This window comes from Halichoerus grypus, chromosome 1 (genome assembly GCF_964656455.1).
Source record: "Halichoerus grypus chromosome 1, mHalGry1.hap1.1, whole genome shotgun sequence".
NCBI lineage: Eukaryota > Metazoa > Chordata > Mammalia > Carnivora > Phocidae > Halichoerus > Halichoerus grypus.
The window spans coordinates 193365739-193384594 of NC_135712.1; the positions used below are offsets into that span (position 1 = coordinate 193365739).

An 18856-nucleotide genomic window follows, 5' to 3' on the forward strand; every position below is an offset into this window, starting at 1 on the left:
GACTGCAAGAATGGAAATTAATACCATAGTACTTTGGAATGCAAAACGAAAGACATAAGGTGGTCCTGTGGTGTTACTGGTCATGGGCATGGTGGACTTGTCTACACATGCAAATCAAAAGGGAAGGCAGCCAGGGACAGAGGAAGGGCCTGGGGCCAGCAGTTGAGTATTCTAGGACTTTCTCTTGGGTTTATGATTAACTTCAACCTTTTGGAGCCTCAGTCTCTCCTTCAGTAAAATAGTAAACTTGGATTCATTGATTTAAGGTGTGACCTAGCACTAACACTGCATGTATCTGAATAATTCTGGTAAGTCCTCATTTGTAGGAGAGGGATTTGAGATAGCTCCTGAAATTCTCGAGAGTCATAGAGAAGATCACCTCAACTTTCCAGTTTCCCACCTTCTCCTAGTGCTCTGAAAAGGCATTAGTTATATACTTTAATATCTGCTTCTGTTTAGATTCAAATTTAAGTACATTTGGATATTTTCTCCTTATGCTGTTTCAACTTTGGGATGATAGAAAATCAGACTTTTTGGATTCTACCCTAAATAGGTGATTAAAAGAAAATGATTTTCAAAATGCATCCATTTGATGAATTTAATTTAACGTGTTGGGGGCTGGGGGTGCGGGAAACATGATTCAGCACACCAGGCATCTCCAGATGAAATCAGAACGTAATTCCATCCTTTCTGGAAATTGGATTTCTGTCAGATCCACAAATCCAGGAGTTCCACTTTGCCTCTTCTTTGCGGGTGATTTTTTACAGGAGAAGAGGTGATGATTATGGATGAGTTTTCATTTTTGCATGCTGAGGGAATATCAGCTCGAGGGGCGTGTGACAGGACCTGCGAATGATATGCCTATTGTGGCTGTGTGTCCCTGGGTGGGGGGCGTCCACAGAGACCTACCCGGAGTGGAATATGTGACTCAGACTCTTTTTTCCACGTAGAAGTAAATTGGTCCTGGCTAGGGTAAGTTCAGCGTATCCCATATAAAGCTAGTAAGGGCACTGAAATCCAAACAGCGAGCAACCCAGTGAGAAGATAAACGCCAGAGGGAATGTTTCATAGATTTGGTATTTGGGACACTCCGCTGCCATTTCTCTCTTCTCATTTGTTTTCCAACTGATTGGAAAACTACTAATGAGCGTGTTTACATTTTCTCCAGTTGTTTTACCCAAGTGTGAGAGCAGCTGGGGAGAGGGGTTTGTTCTTGGTCCAGGGCCTGAGCTGGTTCACCCTGCCTTCCCCCTGCTCTCTGGCTGCCAGGCCCCCACGCACTGCCAAACCTCTGCTCTAGTCTCACCGCCCCTCCCTGGGCTCTCCCTGTGTGCAGCATGGCCAGCAGCCCACACCCTCCCTTTCTCCCCCTTTTGTTGTCATTTGTTTTGGTTTGAAGGGGCTGAGGTGCAGAAGAGGTCTTGGGTTTGTGCCCCTCCGCTCAGCTTCAGAACTGGGAGCAGGCCCAGATTTCATTTGCCCCCATTTCTGCATCAAGGTCAGAAACCCCTGGAGGAGAATGTCCTTCTGTCCTCTGATAGTTCTTAGGGATGCAGTCATTCTCCCTGGGCTATTCCAAATCCCTAGACTCTGCTGTCTGCAATCCAGTCCATTCTCAGCTGCTTTGCTCTTTCCTTCTGATGGGGGTGTCTCAAGCTTCAGTCATTTTGAGAACCATCTTCACAATGTTTTCCACATCTTATGATATAATGTGTATGAATTCTGTGTTTGATGTGCTTGTTATGATTTATTACATTTTTTTTAAAGATTTTATTTATTTGAGAGAGAGAGAATGAGGGAGAGAGCACATGAGAGGGGGGAGGGTCAGAGGGCGAAGCAGACTCTCCGCTGAGCAGGGAGCCTGATGTGGGACTCTATCCAGAGACTCCAGGATCATGACCCGAGCTGAAGGCTGTCGCACAACCAACTAAGCCACCCAGGCGCCCATAATTTATTACATTTAATACATTTTAAAGTAAATCGTAACTATTAAAAAGTCCATTTACTCCCCGTGAATCTTCTTGCACATCTCCAGGTATGTGGACACTTGTCTTCTTAGCCCTCACCATGTAAGACTCTCTGTCCCTTGTTGAGGCACTGTTGGGTTACTCAACCCTTCAAGTTCTCCTTAGAAGAGACGCTCACGGCCAGTTTCCAATCTATCGGCCAATTCTGTTAGGCCAGACCCTGGGGTAGTTTTGTATTTTCTTCTTTCTTTCTTTCTTTCTTTCTCTCTTTCTTTCTTTCTTTCTTTCATTCATTAGTTGAGGAGAAGATGTGGTGATACCAGTTCTGCCTAGGCCAATGATAATAAATATTTGTGGACTGTATGAATTGAATGAAGACCTTGACCTCCCTTGTCAGCACAGTTTTAGAGTCTGAATCCCAATGCCTGCAAATAACCTCCTCTGTTCCCTTCTTCCTCCTTTCTTTTCCTTTTTCCTCTGTCTTCTCTCTCTCCCCCTTTTCTTCCTTCCTTCCTCCTTCCCTCCCTCCCTTCTTTCCTTCCTTTCTGTCCCCCCTTTTTTCTTTTTAGTTAAAAAATTGGCATTTGATTTTGAAGCTCATTTTCTAAAGAAACTTGTCATAGACCATGCACAGAATGCATCCTTAGCAGGACAGTCTGTTTTTTGTTTTTTGTTTTTTTTTTTTTTCCCAGAGACCCTCTATTGACTCTCTGAGTTGAAACAGTTTAGACTCCACATAAAATATGCGTTGTTTACCCAGGCTCTTCATGCTCTGCATACTGTTACAGTCCTTGAAGAGCTTGTCAGTGACAAGTAAGATAAATGAATGAAGAGGACTTTACAAGTGTTTAAAAGCTAAGTATAGCATGTGCTGCCCACTACTTAATTAAACAGACCTGTGCTTAACTAAGTAACTTTGTGGTGGAAACTTCTAGGGCCTTCCCCTTCCCCCAGACCCCACCACCTCCAGCAGTGCTCAGGATGTTAGAAATTCCTTGGTTGTCTGCAGTTGCTAATATGTTAGACTAGCTTCAAAACCATCTTGGTTGAAGCATTAAAAGTTAGTATGGATTGCGGATAATGACTCTGAATTTATATTAGGGTTAGTCAGCAACAGGGACTCCTTTGAAGCTCAATTGATCAAGATTTTACAGTATGTCTGAGTTTCATTCTTTCAGAGAACTTTAAAATCAAAAGTGAACTTCTTCTCTTCTCAGCTCTGGAGTCAGTGTCCAGAGAGTCAGAGCCCATTCCCCAGTCAAACTTAATTTTTTTTTTAATGTAGGGTTCAGTCTTTATGGATCTGAGCAGTAGGGTATGGTGGTTACATAGAAGGTTCTGGAATTATAATCCCAAATCTACCAGTTGTGTGATCTTGGGTAAGCTTCATAGTCTTTCTAAATCTCAGTTTCTGGGCCCCTGGGTGGCTCAGTTGGTTAAGTGTCCAACTCTTGATTTCGGCTCAGGTCATGATCTCAGGGTCATCAGATTGAGCCCCACAACAGCCTCACGCTAAGCAGGGAGTCTGCTTGAGATTCTCTCTCTCTCCTCCTCCCCCTACCCTCCCCCTGCACGCTCACTCTCTCTCTCTAAAAATAAATAAATAAGTCTTTAAAAAATAAAAATAAACACCAGTTTCTTCATCTGTAAAGTGGGGATAGCAATAGCCTCTACCAGGACTGATATCCAGGTCACTTGCACTTGAGTCACTCTTGGTTTTTACGGGTTTGTGCCCCTGTCATAGCAGCTATTTTGAATATGCCCCCCACCTCCAGCCTACATCATTGTTGGTGTAACTGACTAAATTAGGTGACAAGAGCCAAGTGCTGTGCTTGGTACACAGCAGGCCAAGGTAAGCATTGGTTGTTGTCATTGATATTTACAGGTGGCTCCATCTCACAACGCTGGCCTTATTTCTGCCACTGTGAAGGATCCTAACTTCCCCATTATCAGCAGAGCACAGAGAACTCTTTCTCTGGAGATAATTATCCCCCCATGGGCTGCACTAGCTGAGAGTAGAACAGAAGTGAGCATGCTTTCCCTACAATCATTATCCACAACCCATCCAGGAATTCCTCGGGTTTCTAAAGTGGCAGCAGTAAGTAGTTTACCAGCATAATTTCTCTCCCTTGACTTTAGAAGGAAAAAGGAAAGAGAAACTGCAAAATGTACAACAAGACATAAATGTACAATAAGAACAGTAGACTAGCATCAATCCATGTGGAGTTTTGTTCATGCTAAAGACACCCTTCCCTCTCTTGCCCATTTTATAGATTCAGGAATTGAGGCTCATGGAAAAGCAATTCAGCCTGAGTCTCAGACTGAATATTTGGCAGAAACAGAATTAGCGGGACGCCTGGGTGGCTCAGTCGGTTAAGTGTCTGCCTTCGGCTCAGGTCATGATTCCAGGGTCCTGGGACCAAGTCCCACATCAGGCTCCTTGCTCAGTAGGGAGTCTGCTTCTCCCTCTGCCTGCCACTCCCCTGCTTGTGCTCTCTCTCTCTCTCTGTCTCTCTGACAAATAAATGAATAAAATATTAAAAAAAAAAAAAAAAGAAACAGAATTAGCACCAGGCCTATTTTACTTCCCTAAGAAAGATGAAGATCTATCTCCCCAGGTGATAAGAAATTTCGAGAGCTGTCCATGGGAAGGCCTGGTAGTCACCAGAATCTTAGTCCTGTGCAAAAGTTGGACAGAAATAGGCTTATTAATCATTTCCTGGGATTCTCATGAAAACAGACCCAGAGACAAAGATTTGGTGCACATAGTTTATTTGGGAGGTGATCCCAAGAAGCATGGTGAGAAAATTGAGAAGTGAGATAGGAAGTGAAAATGCCAAAAAAGGTGCATTGATGTGTGCTTTCCTGCTATGATCAGCCAGGGATGCCCTCTGCTAGGGACCTACTGAGATTCTGAAACACCATAGGGTGCTTCCACCAAAGGACTGGGACACTAGTTATTTATCCATCACCTCCTTCCTCCCTCATAGATTGAGCATTATTCTGAGAATGTGAGCTCCCCACACTTTGGTCTGCCCTGTTCCCTGGCCAAACCTGCACCTGTGGCCAGAGGAAGACCTTAGGCAGAGAGGTACATGGACTTGAGGTGGGAAGGCAGCAGCAAATCCAGGACTGTCCATTCAAGCTGCACGTGACTTCTAGGGTAGAACAAGAGGATATGGGAGGGGCACTGACATTCTCTATAATAATTAAAAATAAAATAAAATCAGGGTATTTAATGAGTAGATAACAAAAATAGCTTCTAAACTCTCCATAGTGACCTACTACTTTTCCATTTATAAAGACTGAAGGAGGGCCTTCCACAAAGTTGGGAGGCAGATGGTTGGCAAGAAGGACTGATCAGTTGAATGAGTTGGAGGCTATCAGACCAGTTTTCAAGGCAGGACTGATGTTGTAGCAATAGATTGTGTAGACAGTTGTAAATACATAGATGTCCAGAGCCTGGCCCATTTTCCCAGGGATGTCATAGTTTGACATGTGTAAGCATATGACTATGGCTCCATCTTAAATTCCTTCCAAAATGTCTCAAGTTGATAAGGTCTTTTGAAAAATAAGATAATGAAGTATCATCTCAAATATGTTTCCTGCTCTCCCCACATCCAATACAGGAATGAAGAAAGCAACACACACACGTATATGTACACACACAGACACACACATCCCTCACAGCTTAGATTACAGTTCCCTTATTGATCTATTTTTCCTCTCAAGGTAAATTTACCATGGAATATCCCCAGGCTACTCTTCTTTATTCCCATATCCATTGCCAACTTTTAAGTCTTAGCTCAAGGCATCTGATCCTTGGAACCTTATTTGATGCCCTTGCCCTCAGCTGGAGGGGATTTTTCCTGTCTCCAGGCATTTATGTAAACAATCCCTTCACTTTTATTTTCCTTCCCATACTGTGTCATAGTGAGTCCTTTAATTCCTCATGTCTTGTTTATCTTTGCTTTGTCTCCAGTCTCTGGCCTGAGACCTTACCCTTCACATCACTACTGTAGGACTCTGGAGTCAGAAACCTGGGTTTCAGTCCTGTTCCCCCACTCACCAACCGAGCAATCATGGGCTTGGTTTTCTCATTGTAAAAGAAGGCTCATAAGTGAAATAAGTCAATCAGAGAAAGACATGTATCATATGACCTCACTGATATGAGGAATTCTTAATCTCAGGAAACAAACTGAGGGTTGCTGGAGTGGTGGGGGGTGGGAGGGATGGGGTGGCTGGGTGATAGACATTGGGGAGGGTATGTGCTATGGTGAACGCTATGAATTGTGCAAGACTGTTGAATCACAGATCTGTACCTCTGAAACAAATAATACAATATATGTTAAAAAAAAAAAAAAAGAAGAAGAAGAAGAAGATAGCAGAAGGGGAAGAATGAAGGGGGGGAAATAGGAAGGGGAGACGAACCATGAGAGACGATGGACTCTGAAAAACAAACTGAGGGTTCTAGAGGGGAGGGGGGTGGGAGGATAGGCTAGCCTGGTGATGGTTATTAAAGAGGGCACGTTCTGCATGGAGCACTGGGTGTTATACACAAACAATGAATCATGGAACACTACATCAAAAACTAATGATGTAATGTATGGTGATTAACATAACAATAAAAAATTTAAAAAAATAAAATGACTTCCACTGAAAAAATTCTTAAAAAAAAAAAGCGGCTCATAAGAATAGGTATCTCAAAAGCAAGGAGTCAACAAAAGCATACCATCCAAACACTTAGCGTGGCACATCATTGTTCTTCTCTTTAGGGTTACAGAAGTTTGGTAAGTTTTGAATGAATTTCTGTGCAATGTCCAGGGTGGAAGCCTTTCCATCACTGATTCTTACTTAATCCCATAAAGTTCTCCAATGCAGCATACTCCCCTAATAGCTTCTTCATCCTCCAGCTTCCTTTTGTCCTCCAAGAGTGACCCAATCATTGGAACCCAGACTCCACTCAATTATGATTCATTGCCACGTGGGCCTGGTGGATGTACAGGAAATCCCTCTCCTCCTCACTGTCCAGTTGTTGTCTGCTTTCTCCATCTTTTGCTCTGAGACAAGAACTGTTGACCTTGCTCTGATTTGGCAGAAACAAGACCAGTAGAAGAGTTCTGGACTATTTCAGATTTCCCTGGCAGGAAAGAGGGAGAAAAGAAACCCTGATAGAAGAAAGTGTAATTGCTATTGTATGGTATTATCTCCATATCCCATAGCAACAAATCTTATTATATTTTTTTCTTATTTAAACCATATTCATGAAGGTTTTATTGCTAACTTGATCCAGATGACTGATCAAAGCATAGTTCATTATTGCCACCTTGCTAAAATATTTTTAAAGGCAGTTTTAATATTACACTTTTATAGCTACATATTGCCATTAAGCTATTGAGTCTATTACTAGTCAATCAAGGATTTTCATTTTGTTTCAAGAGCTCCTTGGATAAACTCTTCAGAAATGTCAAAGAGATGGAGTATATGGCACCTTTTCACAGATGGTGTTCATCAGGGATTTTAGTTAATGGATAAAGTTTCAGTTTTCCGTGGTTGACTTTTGGTGCTAACAAAAGTATTCCAAAAGCCCCTGCTCTTCTAAAGGCTAGTGGATAGTAAGGAAATGAATCCCATAACACCACCAAACCTTTTATTCTTAATGAGGTAAGTAACCAGGGACATGGAGTATTTCACCAGGTCCATTTTACTAAAGAATGGAATATATCTTGAAGAAAACCAATTCAACTTTTCCAACAGCTCCAAAACTATACATTTAACCTGCTCTCCCACTCCCAAGAACAGCAATCAAAAACAAATATACAATAAGAAGAGTTAAACTATTACATGAAGAGTTATATACTCAATTGGCTCATCATAGAAGCTAATTATGTACTTTTCCCTTCACCTGTTCTAAAATACTCTATACCCATTCTGTTCATTCCTTCATATATCCATACATTTATTTGACACACATTTACTTACTACTTTTGTACCAGACTCTGTGCAGATGGTGAGTATAAGGGTGATTCAGACATAGTGCTTCCCTCAAGAGAATTTCAACCTAGTGGTGGAGAAAGCCAAGAAAGCAGGTGATTATGTACCATTCACTGGGATAAGTGTTGTGATGGAAGGGGGCTTGCTTGGAGGTGGGTACGGGGTCCTGGGGAAGGCAGTGGAAGAGCACCTAATCCCTTCTGAGGCAGGCTTAGGGAAGGCATTTCTGGAGGTGATGGTGTTGAAGCTAAAATGGGTATAACTCGGGTGAAGGGAGAGAGGATGAAGAGCATGACAGGAACAGAGAACAGCACATCCCAGGGATGGAGACACGGAGCATGAGAGGTGAGGTTGGGAGGTGAACAGCAAGCAGTTGCCCTGCAAGAGCTCTATAAGCTGTGGAGAAGCTGGGGCTCTTTTCCTGAGGGCAGTGGGGAGTCTCTGAGGAGCTTGAAGTCAGGAACTAACAGGGGTTGATGTCACTCCGGCTATAGATTGTGTTCAGTGGGAGGCAGGAGTGCGACGGGAGAGCTGTTAGAGGAGTCTTTCACCCTAGAGAAGTAAGGTGGCGCCTGGAAGAAAGAGGAAGTGGAAAATGAAATCTGATTAGAGATGTCTCAGCAGTCATGACATAATATAGGTAAAACGAACGTAACACCTGTTAGCCAAAGGCAAACCTGTCAGGTCAGCAGTCTGATAGACACTGAAAAGGAAATAAAAATGGGCTTCAGCGCATTGCTAAATGAGTCCGTGAGTTCCCAAGTGTAGTGCTGTGGAAAGCTCTCCCTCTCTCTAACTCCATATTAGTTTTCCTGGGACTCCAGTTATGACTGCCCAGAAGAATAGCTGTTTAAGTCTCTGTGATGGGCACCTCGTGTATCTGTCAACTACAGGGATATGAACCATTGCACACAGAGTCACCTGGTCAGCGTGTCTGGAGTTAGTTGAACAAATGCTATCCTTGTTACAAATCTCTGCAGTTTTTTTCCATCCATCTTCAGGGAGTGTTATTCATGGCTTCTTATCCTTCCAGACCATTCTTGGTTTGTTAGGAAACCAATATAATTGGGTAAGGATGAGAATAGTGATGTAGATTAAAAAAAAATAAGAGAGATCCATTTTCAGTTTGGTGATTAACTGGGCTGGATTGGTCAAACTTTTTTTAGAGAAGGAAAAACTAGCAACCAGCCTGTAAGAAATCGGTCACAGTTTAGGGGATATGTTACAAGCAAGATAAATAAAAATGGTCTAGAGTATCAGGCCAAACTCTCATTATTCATCTCTGTTTCACACTCTTCTCTTCCAGTCCAGACTAATCAAAAGAAGCCTCTTCCGCTCACAATTGCTATGTGTACATTTCCCCCAGATCTGGTATTCACATGAACAACATGGTTTATTTATATTTCAGCACCAAATTGGAAAGATGACATCATTCATTTACAGTCTTCATCCCATGACATGCCTATTCTCCAACACCTCATTTCAGCAGACACATTTAGGACTGCATATAGCATCTTGTTTAGCTTGTACATTCTTTTATGGGATACAGTTCAAAGGTAGGGAACTTTAGGCTTGTTGCTGGTAAGAAAATAATCTCATAAAATCACAGGAGCTTCCCCAAAGGATAAGGACATTATGATGTTTATAATAGCAGAGTTATTATTTGTTCATTTAGGCTTCATCGTTCAGTCCTGGTGAGCTCCTTCTTGACCATAGCAGGTCTTATAGCTCCCTTCAGGCTCTCCGAGTTCTATTAGAAGAAACAATTTCAGATTTATTAGTTCATGAGTTCAAAAGTACAGACTCCTGACAATACTGGAGTTTTGGGTGTGAACACTGAATTCAGAATCTTTTGTACAAGGGCAGGCTGAATGAGGGGACTCTCAGTACTTGGTTGGCAACAGCTCCAGTGACCTGCTCTTTCTCACAAGCTATAACTTGTCCATTGGGTCTTCTGATGCTTTAAATAGACAAGAGAAGGATGAAAATGCTATCAGCTGCCAAATGTTGCCTGAGATTTTTTATTTAATTGTTAAGTGGATCTTTCTCTCTATTTTTATTGTTTTTATCCATATATATGCATTTTTTTCTGGAGACTTTCAAATATTGTACACATTTTGCAAAATGGAGTACGTTATGAGACATCCCCTGGCAGATAGAATTGGGATATGAAGTGTTTCCAAAACTTAGCAGAACCAAAGCATCTATAGGAAAGCTGTTTCTACCTGATTAGCTGTTTGCCTCTTCTGCTAGCAGCATGGCAAAGAGTAAAGGCTAGAGATTAAGAATTGGAAGACCCAGGAAATCTCCATGTTCTATGGAAAGAAGGAGACCCTGGGGGCCGAAATCTCCGCCTTCATTTTCTAGCTGCAAGTGAGGATAGTAATTATTCCTCCCAGGGAAGGTTTGAGGATAAGTTAGACTGTAGGTGAAACATACTACAAGAATATACTATGTTAGGTCCAGAATTATTATCAGAATATTGTTTATGTTATATGATAAAATTCCAACCGGGTGGAGGCTCTGCCATGCCAGCCTTTGATTCCCAGCTCTCTTGAAGTGCTGATGGCTCACTGTCATCTCGGGCCACCAGTGGGATTGTTATGGCAACTCATGAGATGTCCTCAACTCTCGGTGACCTTCCCTGGCTAAAAACAAATGTGCAGTCACCTCTAAGATGGCAGCATCCCTCACAATTCTGGCCCTTCTTTCTCTCAGTTCCCTCATTGCAGCAGCATGCACAGTGTATTTACATCTACTGGGCCCTGTTAGATTCTGGGGAGAGACAGGTGAAAGAAGCGGCCTCAAGTCTACCACCCGTTGGACAGATAGATCTGAGGTTACAGAGAGACGATAAGCAGGAGGTGCACGTGTCCTGGCATTAGGGGTGGGATCAGGAAAAGTTTCCTAGAGAAAAAATCCTGAATTAGCCAGACACAGAAGGTAGAGGTGAGGGAAGGTGGTTGGGGAGCTACTGCAGGCAGAGGAAACAACATGTATAAGAAGGAGAGGTTTCTTACTGTAAACAGCAAAAATAATGATAATAACAGCATTTGATTTTTATGGTAAGCCTATTATGGGTCAGGTCCTGAACAGACACTTGAAGCCCATCGGATCCCTTGCTCCTCACAGCGACCCCAGGGAGGGAGGCACCATTACTCCCATTGTATAGTTCAGGAAATTGAAGCTTACAAATAGTTAACTCTCATAAGATCATGGAACCAGCAAAGAGGTAGAGCAGGAATTGAATCCACACAGTCTTCTCTCCAAATGTGTATTCTCTGCATTTCCTGGCTTTCTGGGCTGGATATTTTTATCTGCCCTTTTCCCTCGTCTTTAGGCATTTTTCTCGATTCTGTGACCCTGTTCAGTCAACTCATTGCTGGTCTGTTTCTTGCCTTGCATAATAAAACAATACAATTGTATGTCCTGGGAATTTAAACCATGACACCTAGCTGCCTCGTGTGACAAACATAGTGGGACATAAATGACAGTGGTCAGCTCTTCCACATCAACTCTGCTCCTTTTGCCCAATTTCCCCAAAGAGCACTATCAGTTAAATTGTCCACAGAGAGCCCTTTCCTTAGAAGCCACCAGAGTGACAAACCTTCTCCATCACTACTTTTGCATTTGGCAGCTTCTGAGTGGATTCCTCTGCTTGTCTTGCAAGACCATTACTTGTCTGTAGTTTTGTGTCTCCACCTGGCCCTGTCCCATCTTTTTTGTCCAGGGCTTCCTTCTCTTGCTTGCTCTAGAGTGTAGGATGTGATTGTTGGCAGTTTCGTGATTGCAAGCTTACTCTGGATCTGTGTGATCGCTTGATAATGTAAAACAGAGCACCTTTGGGTATATGTCCATTTTTTCCCCTTTTAAGTCACATGGTGGGGGGGGAGTACACTTACATCTTATGTAGGTCCAAGAACATAGTAGCTTCAAGGATGTGACAAAGACTCTTTTACCAAATGGCAGGGTGCATTCTTTATTGAGTTTCCATTTAACTAAAAATGAAAACTTCTGGGTTAGGAACAAAAGGAGCCCTATAGGTGCTATAATTATACCCTGAATCTCTTTGGCTGGTCTTCTAGCTCTTAATGGAGTCTTCTCTGGTTTTTGTTCTGCGCAGACCCAGAACAGAATGAAGCTGATGGCAGATAACTACGATGAGGACCACCACCATTACCACCACCACCACCACCACCACCACCACCGATCTCCTGGGAGGTCGCAACATTCCAATCACAGGCCCTCTCCCGACCAGGTCAGTTTCATTGCCGCTTACCTCCAGGACCCCTTTTACCCTTTGGATATTTTAAGATAAAATAAATAATCCTCAAGAAATAATAAACAGCATAAAGTGATACGTCCTTTGAACTGAAACTAATAGCTTTGGTATTTATTTCCATCACTCAAGGAGTCTAAATGTTTTCCTTTCTCCTTCCTCTTTAAGGTTTTGTCTGTTCTTGTTTATGTTATGCATTTTCTTTCCTCCCCTCCTTTCTATTTTCATAGATATGAAGTCTATTGCTGGCTCAGTATCTAATAGTGGGTTACTTTGGAATGTCTCTTTCAGAGCTTTAAGAGAAAGCACTTTGTTTCCATGAGCTTGGCAACCAGAGGAGCCTTGAGTTTGCTGAGCACTTTCCTAGAAAATTCCTTAGTGATGCAAATTAATGGTGGGCTAAAACAACATGAAGGGAAATCAGTTTTGCTTGCATTTTATCTGGTGAAGTCAAGGGGTCTGGTTTATTTGATTTGGACCCTATCTTCTCCCTTGACTAAGTGAAGCAAGTGAAAAGATGGATTGACAAAAACAAAAATCTCTTGTGGTCCTCAATGATATTTGCATTCACCCACCAAATATAAAAACTATTGACAGTGCATAGGATTAAAACTCCTGAGGGTGAACATCATAGAAATTATGAAACTAAATGCAAACTAGCAGGTTAATATAGTCAATGTTAGCAGTATTTCCTCCTTTATTGTACTATGAGCTTCTTGTGTGTGTGATCCTAGTATAACTTATACAATAAATTTCAGAGGGATGGGGCCATAGGTAATGGAATAGAATCGTCTGGATAAGTGTGAATGCCTTTGTTGTATACTTCTGGGTATGTGAGGGGGCAGGCTTACTGGAATTACCTGTGTAAAGAGAGGTTTAACTGTTTGTTGGAAGAGGAGGTGCTTATTATTCTCCAAGATGTTTTTCAGATGGCTCTGTTTCCTATGCACCTCATGTCACTAGTATCCCAAAGGAGAAGTTAAGATTGCAAGTCTCCAAGATGTTTTATCAGGAGTACAACTCCAGGGGGAGCCATTTATATAGAATGCAACATAAGAAATGCTCCCTGGAGCTCTACAGTGAAGTAGCTCCAACCCAGAAGCCTCCTACCCCTGACACCCAGCTTTGCCCTACCTTGTATTGGGAAGCATTTGCCCTCAGAGACCCCAAGACAGCAGGTGTTCATATAGGACATCTAGTTTTCTGAAGCCAGGTACAGAAAGGCACCAGTTCATGTTATTAGCTTTCAAAATGGTTCTTAATTTGGTAATGAGCAAAGTAGAGAGAGATAAATTTCATGTCATTATCTTTATGCCTGTGGTTTTGCTTTGATTTCGCTTTATTTTTTCAAATCTCATCCCTTGCCATTACCACCACCTCCCCTGCACTCACCCATCCTAGTGTACCTGGCATCCTACTAACGAAACATCTTCATTCTTGGTCTTGGTCCCTGCCTTTTGGCACACTGCCCTTTGCTCCTTGACCTTCTCCCAGGAAGGGTAAATGTGAGGTTTTATTGGTGCTAGAAGGCCACCCTGGGCTTTCTCCCAGAGAGATAGGAGCAGAGAGCCCTACAGAGGCAGAAAGAAGGATTTGGAGCCCAACTGGGCGAGGGATTCACACAAGGACCTTCTGAGATAACACACAGGTTTGTTTCATGGCAGAGACACATATGCTAATATGTCCTGCTAGAAACTGGACACCAGATCAAATTTATCTGCCTGGTGAATGATATTTCTCACAAAAGCTAGTCTCCTGCTACTTTTCCAGAGATCATTATTAAATACAAAATAGAGGTCTTGCTGGCTTGGTTGACCCTCTTATGTTTGTCTGCCAACACTAGAGGTTGTCATAGGGCAGAAATCATTGCTCAAAGGCAATGCCCTTCCCAGAAGAGTTAGCATCCCTTGAGAAGTATCTGGCTAAGATGTGTCATCGGGACTTCTGATACACCTTTGTCATTGCTACTCTTAGGGGGATGGTAATGGTCTTCCACTTTCCCATCCTTCATCTCAGTGACCACTCTAAGTAACCCATTGACATAGAGGCAGATAACCTCATCCTCTTCTACAAGTGAGAAATTTAGGCCCTGGGAGGGGTGGTGGTGGACTGACCTGAGTCCTGCTTCTGGTTATTTGCTCACTCAGCTAATATTTGGAGCACATATTCTATGCCAACTACTACCCTGGCCTTGGGAAAGAACATGATGGACAAGACAGAACCCCTGCCTTCAGGGAGTTTGCTCTCTAGTCTGAAGACAAAAATCCAGGTGTCATTCAGTTTTTTTCTGGATCATGTCAATCAGAACATGAATTGAAAAGATAGTTATGACTTAACTAGGGGCCCATGACTTAGGAACTCACTCTACAGTGGAGTTCACCTTGAAAGTGACATACCCTTGACCAGAAGGATAACTTTGCATTTTTTTTTTAAGATTTTATTTATTTATTTGACAGAGAGACAGCTAGACAGGGAACCCAAGCAGGGAAAGTGGGAGAGGGAGAAGCAGGCTCCCACTGGGCAGGGAGCCCAATGTGGGGCTCGATCCCAGGACTCCAGGATCATGACCTGAACTGAAGGCAGACGCTTAACGACTGAGACACCCAGGTGCCCCTAACTTTGCAGTTTTAAACTGGAGTCAGCAAAGCTATAAGGCTTCCTTGCTACACTCTTTCAATTAGAGAAAAGAGAATTGACTAAGAAGACCTGCATGAGTAGGTTGACTCCAGTTATGGAAACGACAAGATCCTCTGGGCTGGTGACCTTTTTGACTAGGAATCTCAGGTCTAGGATAACCATACCCTCCGTTATAATCACCAACAGCTCATATGCTAATATATGGGTTGTTATAAAACTAAGTTCCAGAATGTCACAGTCATCAGAAGGCTGGGAAGTCTTTCCCAAATGTTTACAAACTCTCTATATAATAGTGCAAGCATATATTCTAATATGTATAGAGTGGAGCTACTTCTCAGGAGAAAGTGACAGCCTTATGGAGACAGCTTAAGACTCTGAACAATGGCCTGATTTGGATGGGATTTAAACTAAATGCCCATAATGTACCTGTGTTAACTGAACTGACTTAAAGGGGAGGGGTCTCTTCCAAGGGATTCCTGATTTCCTTCCAGCCCTGACTTTTCCTATGGCCTGAGGGTTGACCAACAATATCTTCTGGAAGAGGGACTACAAAATGTTGCCATTGTCTCTTGATCTTTATTAAAAGATCAGAACACATGAAAATAAAGAAATATAAGAAAACTAGTCACTTTGCTACTTTTCCAGAGAAATTCGTTTTTCCTTAGGAAATTCAATTTAAGTATTGCTGGGCACTTGCAGAATTAGATTCTTTTTCCATTTCTTCCCTGTCCCTTTCTCCTTCACTATGATTCTGCTTTCTCCTCAGGAGAAACTGAATCCAAGGGTTATAAGTCTAGACAAGCATTTCCCAAAGTAACTTTTGGAACATTAGTCCCAGGAGGAAAGTTTTGAGACAAAGATTCAGTGAGTAAAGAATTTGGGGAAAATGCTGCATATCATAACTCAATCTTAGAGAGTCTTGGTGCAATTAACAGATCAAAGGATCTAAAAAATCATATAAGAAAGAAAGCTCTCCAATTTTATTTAATCCAGCATTTCCCAGACTTATTTGATCATAGAATCTTTTTTTTTTTCTTTTCTTTTCTAGTAACATCTGTGCTCTGAGAAATACTGTTCTCAGAGTATCAGGTGAAGAAAGAGACTACCCGGTTTAAAACATAGCTGATCCAGTTTCCAGCAGTGTTTGTCATCAGAAGGTGGAGATTTGAGGCAATTTCTGCTATGCCCCGTATAGCAGAAAATGAGAATGCCTCTTTCATTCATTTCTTGGGATACCTTTTTAAAGGCTATAATGTCTGAGAATGAGTTATCCCACCAAAAATCCAGTAATCTGAACTAAGGAAACCATTATAAGGCTAAGGACCCAGGAAAGCAAGGATAATCGTAAATGCACAGCCCCTCAGAAATTGAGAATGAATGTGATGAGGGGAAGGGACAATTTGGAGAACACATAAGAGAAGTCAGTAAGATGTGGCAGTCCAACAGCCTAGACCCTTACCTGAGAAAGGAGCAGGTGTGGTACTTGGAGGCCTACGACCCCATGATGGCCATAGCCATTGAAATGTCCAAGTAGGTCATTCAGACAAATCCTAGTAATAATACCTTAGGAAATTTTTCAAACCAAGAGGTGGGCACAGATATTTCCAAAGCGAGACGACAAATGGTTCCCAGGACACAAGCTGCTGATAAGCTTTGAGGAACAACAAAGACCAAAGAATAAATGGAATATGCTGGAACCACACTTGTGATTTTATTCTCAGTGAAGTGACCAAGATTGAATTTAGAAAAGCTAAGTGGAAACTCGACTTCTCCCAAATGCCCTCTGTACCTCTCACTGGTATCTGTTATTTTGTCAAAGGAGCATCTTTCTTTGCCATATCAATTATGTCAAGTCTTTTTACTATTTTCCAGGCATCATATGATTTTTATGGTCCCAGGAAAAATCGTATTTTATTAATCTCCTAATGGCTTCCAGATACGAAGAAAAGCATAGCATCGGAGTGAACTCCACACTCCAGCCAACTCAAAATGCCAGGCCTCGTTCAGGCTGCCCTTGAGCATCCAAGACTCTCATTCCTGTGCCTGGGTCTTAGGGTGGACTTTGGGTCTTTAAGGACCTAGATCTCACTGCTTTTTTGTGCAAAATGTGCTTCCATTTGTTAAAGCATCTGCCACTCTGATTCTAATTTGTCGGGGCCTAAATGGCAAAATCCTAAACATTTTTTTGTCCGGAAACCTCAGAATATATGGCCACTTTACAAGCCCAGAATTTGCTTCTCTTCTCTCTCCCTCGTTTCTGAATGGAACTGCTCACTCACAGGAGTTGAGAAGCTCAAGGACTTTTGATTAATTCGAAGACTTTCAGATCCCATTTAAAATTTAAATTTCACACTTTACTTACAGAAATCCTACTTCTAAAGGAGGGCTACAGAGTCCAGGAGCATGGAAGCATAACACTTACTAAATTATTATGGTAAAAGTTGGCTGAAATTTATGTTCTATTCATACTCTGTTCCATATCGCAAAGTATATTCACACCTGTCTGGCCCATAGTAGGCACTCGATAAATGTCTGTTGAAGGAGTTTTTCCCTAAGTACCTTTGGGAAATAGGATGGGCAGATGGAAGTATCCCCATTGTACATGTAAAGAAACTGGAGCTCGGAGATGTTAATTATTCAGAGTCACACACCTGAAAATCGACAGACCCAAGTTGAGGTCCCGAGTCTCTGAGTGCTGTACATTGGTGGCAAGCCTCTTTGGACGTCAGTATGGACGTATTTATACAACCACGTGTATTAAATATGGTTGCATGGCTATAATATCAACTTTTTTCTAGAGTACACATGTGCTGTCCCCTTTCCCACCAAATTATAGTAAATTTTATCCTATTTTGAAGTATTTTCCAAATTTGAAAAAAAAAAAAGTCATCTCCTCAGTTTATCTTTCCATTTCCCCCAGTTCCCATTGTCTTTATTTATGTTCTTCTGTTATGTGACTTTATCCTTTCATTTCTTCCCATTTCACCTGTTCCCCTTTACTCTTTATTCTTGCTGAACCTGTGCCAGTGGAAATGCAGCTTCCTGCAATTCTCCCACTGCCGTGGAATTACCAGAATGAGGTCCTCAAGCAGTGGAAAGCATGGTACAGAGAGGGAGGGGCATTGCTCTGGGTTATAGAGGGCCCGTAGCAGTGGACTGCCAGGACCCATAGCCCCTTGCTCACTGACATATGAGTGTCTGCACATCCAGGGCCTGGGACAAGCCAGGATCCCAGAGCAAAGCAGAGAGTGCTTCCTTGGGCCAGGAGCTGGTCTCAGATCTGCCAGGGCTTGGGGCGTACTTTAAGGTAGTGACCTTACTGTGGGAGAAGCTGGGTTTTCCATTTTGCATCCTTAACTTTAGGGTGTCTACTCTGTTAATCTATTCCCAGAAACTTGATTGCCTTAGTCCTAATGTTGCTCACTCCACTTGGCAATTTCCAGAATTTGTCTGCAGATGCAAATAGTGAACTTTGGTTTTTCTCTGTTGCTCCTGGTTACTGTGTGGTCCTGGCACATGTTGGCTCTCAGCTAAGACTGGAGTTTGTATGACTAGATACATTTCAGAGCACTGAATGTCCACTTTGACTTTCTGCTGAAAATGCCCATTGAATTTTACTTGAGACACATGTCATTTTCCCATAAGCCATCAAATAACTTGGTCACTAAAGAACCTACATATGGCCTTCTTTTTGAGCAATGTCTATGGGACAGATATACGATTGTATTTTAAGACATCACGAAATGATCTCAGTGATCCCACCGATGTTGACTGTCACCTATGCTCTGCTTCACAGAGGTTACAACCCTTGCTACCTTAGTTTTGAGATTTCTGGTCCCCAAACATCTCCCCTCTTCCCTCTTCTTACAGACAAAAAAGCCATAAGTAGAGTTAGCTCAAAATAAAAATGGGGTTCTTACCCTCTTGCCCTCCCACCTCTGTCCATGCTACACACACCTGAGCCTTAGGTACCTGCTCT

The 18856-nt window shown here is 42.3% G+C and overlaps 1 protein-coding gene across 14 annotated transcripts in view; it reads left to right on the top strand.

Moving 5' to 3' along the window:
- The window catches only part of ERC2 (ELKS/RAB6-interacting/CAST family member 2), a 984330-nt gene that overhangs the window by 787769 nt on the left and 177705 nt on the right, over nt 1–18856 (top strand). For all 14 annotated transcript variants that reach the window (XR_013449531.1, XR_013449532.1, XM_078076915.1 and 11 more), the window contains one exon: nt 12085–12219. Coding sequence is in view for 12 of the 14 variants with exons in the window: in XM_078076915.1 (XP_077933041.1) it covers nt 12085–12219 (135 nt within the window). In the remaining 2 variants the exon portion in view is untranslated. The remainder of the gene's footprint in view (nt 1–12084; nt 12220–18856) is intronic.